At 49.5% G+C, this 2500-nt stretch overlaps 1 protein-coding gene across 3 annotated transcripts in view; it reads left to right on the top strand.

Moving 5' to 3' along the window:
- Positions 1-2500, top strand: part of LOC143275012 (cilia- and flagella-associated protein 251-like) — a 36793-nt gene that overhangs the window by 30560 nt on the left and 3733 nt on the right. For all 3 annotated transcript variants that reach the window (XR_013053337.1, XM_076579073.1, XM_076579074.1), the window contains 2 exons: positions 473-601; positions 1873-1978. Coding sequence is in view for 2 of the 3 variants with exons in the window: in XM_076579073.1 (XP_076435188.1) it covers positions 473-601; positions 1873-1978 (235 nt within the window). In the remaining variant the exon portion in view is untranslated. The remainder of the gene's footprint in view (positions 1-472; positions 602-1872; positions 1979-2500) is intronic.

The following is a 2500-nucleotide window of genomic DNA, read 5'->3' as shown; positions in this document are numbered from 1 at the left end:
AATCATACACACTCTGCATAAACGAACGAACACACACACACACACACACACACACACACACACACACAAGCGCGCGCTCACACACACACACTCGCACGATATACAATACACACGCAAACACACTCACACGCACACGAATACACACAGGCATGTACCTGCAGCACACACATACACAGGTACACACACACATCACTGTACTCGCACACACACAGGCATACACATACACACGCGCGAAAGCACACACGCGACATGCAGGACACACACACACACACACACACACAAACGCGCTCGCACACACACAAGCACACACACACACACACACACACACACACACACTCGGGCTCGCATGATTGTGCATGCAGGGAGACACTTGCGTGATTAGTTATCTTATTTGTTCTAACTTGCGAATTGATATGTGTGTGTGCGTGCGCGCGCGCGCGTGCGCGTGTGTGTGTGACATCACTGTGTGCAGCGCCCTGGAGGCACAAGCCAAACTGGGAGGGGAGGGGCTGACGCCTTTCTACAACATGCTGGAAGGGGGAAAGGACGGCTCTTTCTTCGCCCAGCTCGAAGACTTCTTCTACTACGCCTTGATCAAACAGTAACCGTCTAGTCTGTCAGTCTGTCTGTCCGTCTGGCTGTCGTGTCTGTCTTTCCGTCTGTGTGTCTTTCAGGCTGTCTTGTCTGTCTTTCCGGCTGTCTGTCTTTCAGGCTGTCTTGTCTGTCTTTCCGGCTGTCTGTCTTTCAGGCTGTTTTGTCTGTCCGCCTGTCTGTCTTTCAGGCTGTCTTGTCTGTCTGTCCGTCTTTCAGGCTGTTTTGTCTGTCTTTCCGGCTGTCTGTCTTTCAGGCTGTTTTGTCTGTCCGCCTGTCTGTCTTTCAGGCTGTCTTGTCTGTCTGTCCGTCTGTCTGTCTTTCAGGCTGTTTTGTCTGTCTTTCCGGCTGTCTGTCTTTCAGGCTGTCTTGTCTGTCTGTCTTTCGGGCTGTTTTGTCTGTCTGTCCGTCTGTCTGTCTTTCAGGCTGTTTTGTCTATCCGTCTGTCTGTCTTTCAGGCTGTCTTGTCTGTCTGTCCGTCTGTCTGTCTTTCAGGCTGTTTTGTCTGTCTGTCCGTCTGTCTGTCTTTCAGGCTGTTTTGTCTGTCTTTCAGGCTGTTTTGTCTGTCTGTCCGTCTGTCTGTCTTTCAGGCTGTTTTGTCTGTCTGTCCGGCTGTCTGTCTTTCAGGCTGTTTTGTCTGTCTGTCCGTCTGTCTGTCTTTCAGGCTGTCTCGTCTGTCTGTCTGTCCGTCTGTCTGTCTTTCAGACTGTTTTGTCTGTCTGTCCGGCTGTCTGTCTTTCAGACTGCCTGCCTGTCTGTACGGCTGTCTGTCTTTCAGGCTGTTTTGTCTGTCTGGCTGTCTGTCTTTCAGGCTGTCTCGTCTGTCTGTCATTCTGGCTGTCTGTCTTTCAGACTGCCTGCCTGTCTGTACGGCTGTCTTTCAAACTGCCTGCCTGTCTGTACGGCTGTCTGTCTGTCTTCAGCCTTTCCATCCCATCCAGTCTGTCTCATTGCGGTATGATATAGGTAGATACACAGTGTTGCTGTGTGCGTCATAATTATCATTTCGGTTGGGATCTTCGACAACTACAGTTTCTGAAGTCTCCACACACGCACACACACAGACACAGACAGACACACAGACACAGACAGACACACAGACACACACACACACCGGCTCGCAGGACTGTGCACATGATGTAGGCAGCAGACACTTGCATGAATAGTATTTTGACGATTTGCGCTAACTTGCGAATTGATGTGTGTGTGTGTGTGTGTGTGTGTGTGTGTGTGTGTGTGTGTGTGTGTGTGTGTGTGTGTGTGTGTGTGTCTGAACTACAGCCAAGGAACCCAAACTTTGAACAGGCGTATCGTGTCCACCACCATCCCCCTGTCCGAATTGCCTTTCGTCATGAGAGCTATCGGTTTCTATCCCTCCGAACAAGAGGTAAGGCGTGTTATAATTTATCTCTTTGCCTGCTGAACAGGTGCTGTGTGATTCATTGCTAAGTCTTTTGCATCTTTTTAAAAATTTTTGTTTATTTTTAATTGAGGGCTCACAGGATTAAGTCAGTGTGAAATGGCCCGTGTATATCCTGGCTTTTGAAAAGCAAAGCAAAAAGGAAGCCCCGAAGTAATAAAGAAGGAAAGGACTGAAAGAGAAAGAGGGAGGAAGAGGCGTGTACGTGTGTGTGTGTGTGTGTGTGTGTGTGTGTGTGTGAGGAGAGAGAGAGAGAGAGAGAGGGGGGGGGGGTGCAGATGACTGCATAGAATGATAACTGTGGTGCAGATGACTGACTGCACAGACTGATAACTGTGTGGTGCAGATGACAGACTGCACAGACTGATAACTGTGGTGCAGATGACTGACTGCACAGACTGATAACTGTGTGGTGCAGATGACAGACTGCACAGACTGATAACTGTGTGGTGCAGATGACAGACTGCACAGACTGATAACTGTGTGGTG

Source organism: Babylonia areolata, chromosome 29, assembly GCF_041734735.1.
Source record: "Babylonia areolata isolate BAREFJ2019XMU chromosome 29, ASM4173473v1, whole genome shotgun sequence".
NCBI classification, from domain to species: Eukaryota; Metazoa; Mollusca; class Gastropoda; order Neogastropoda; family Buccinidae; genus Babylonia; species Babylonia areolata.
Note: the sequence above shows the minus strand (reverse complement) of the source record. Positions and strands in the feature narration are given on the sequence as shown.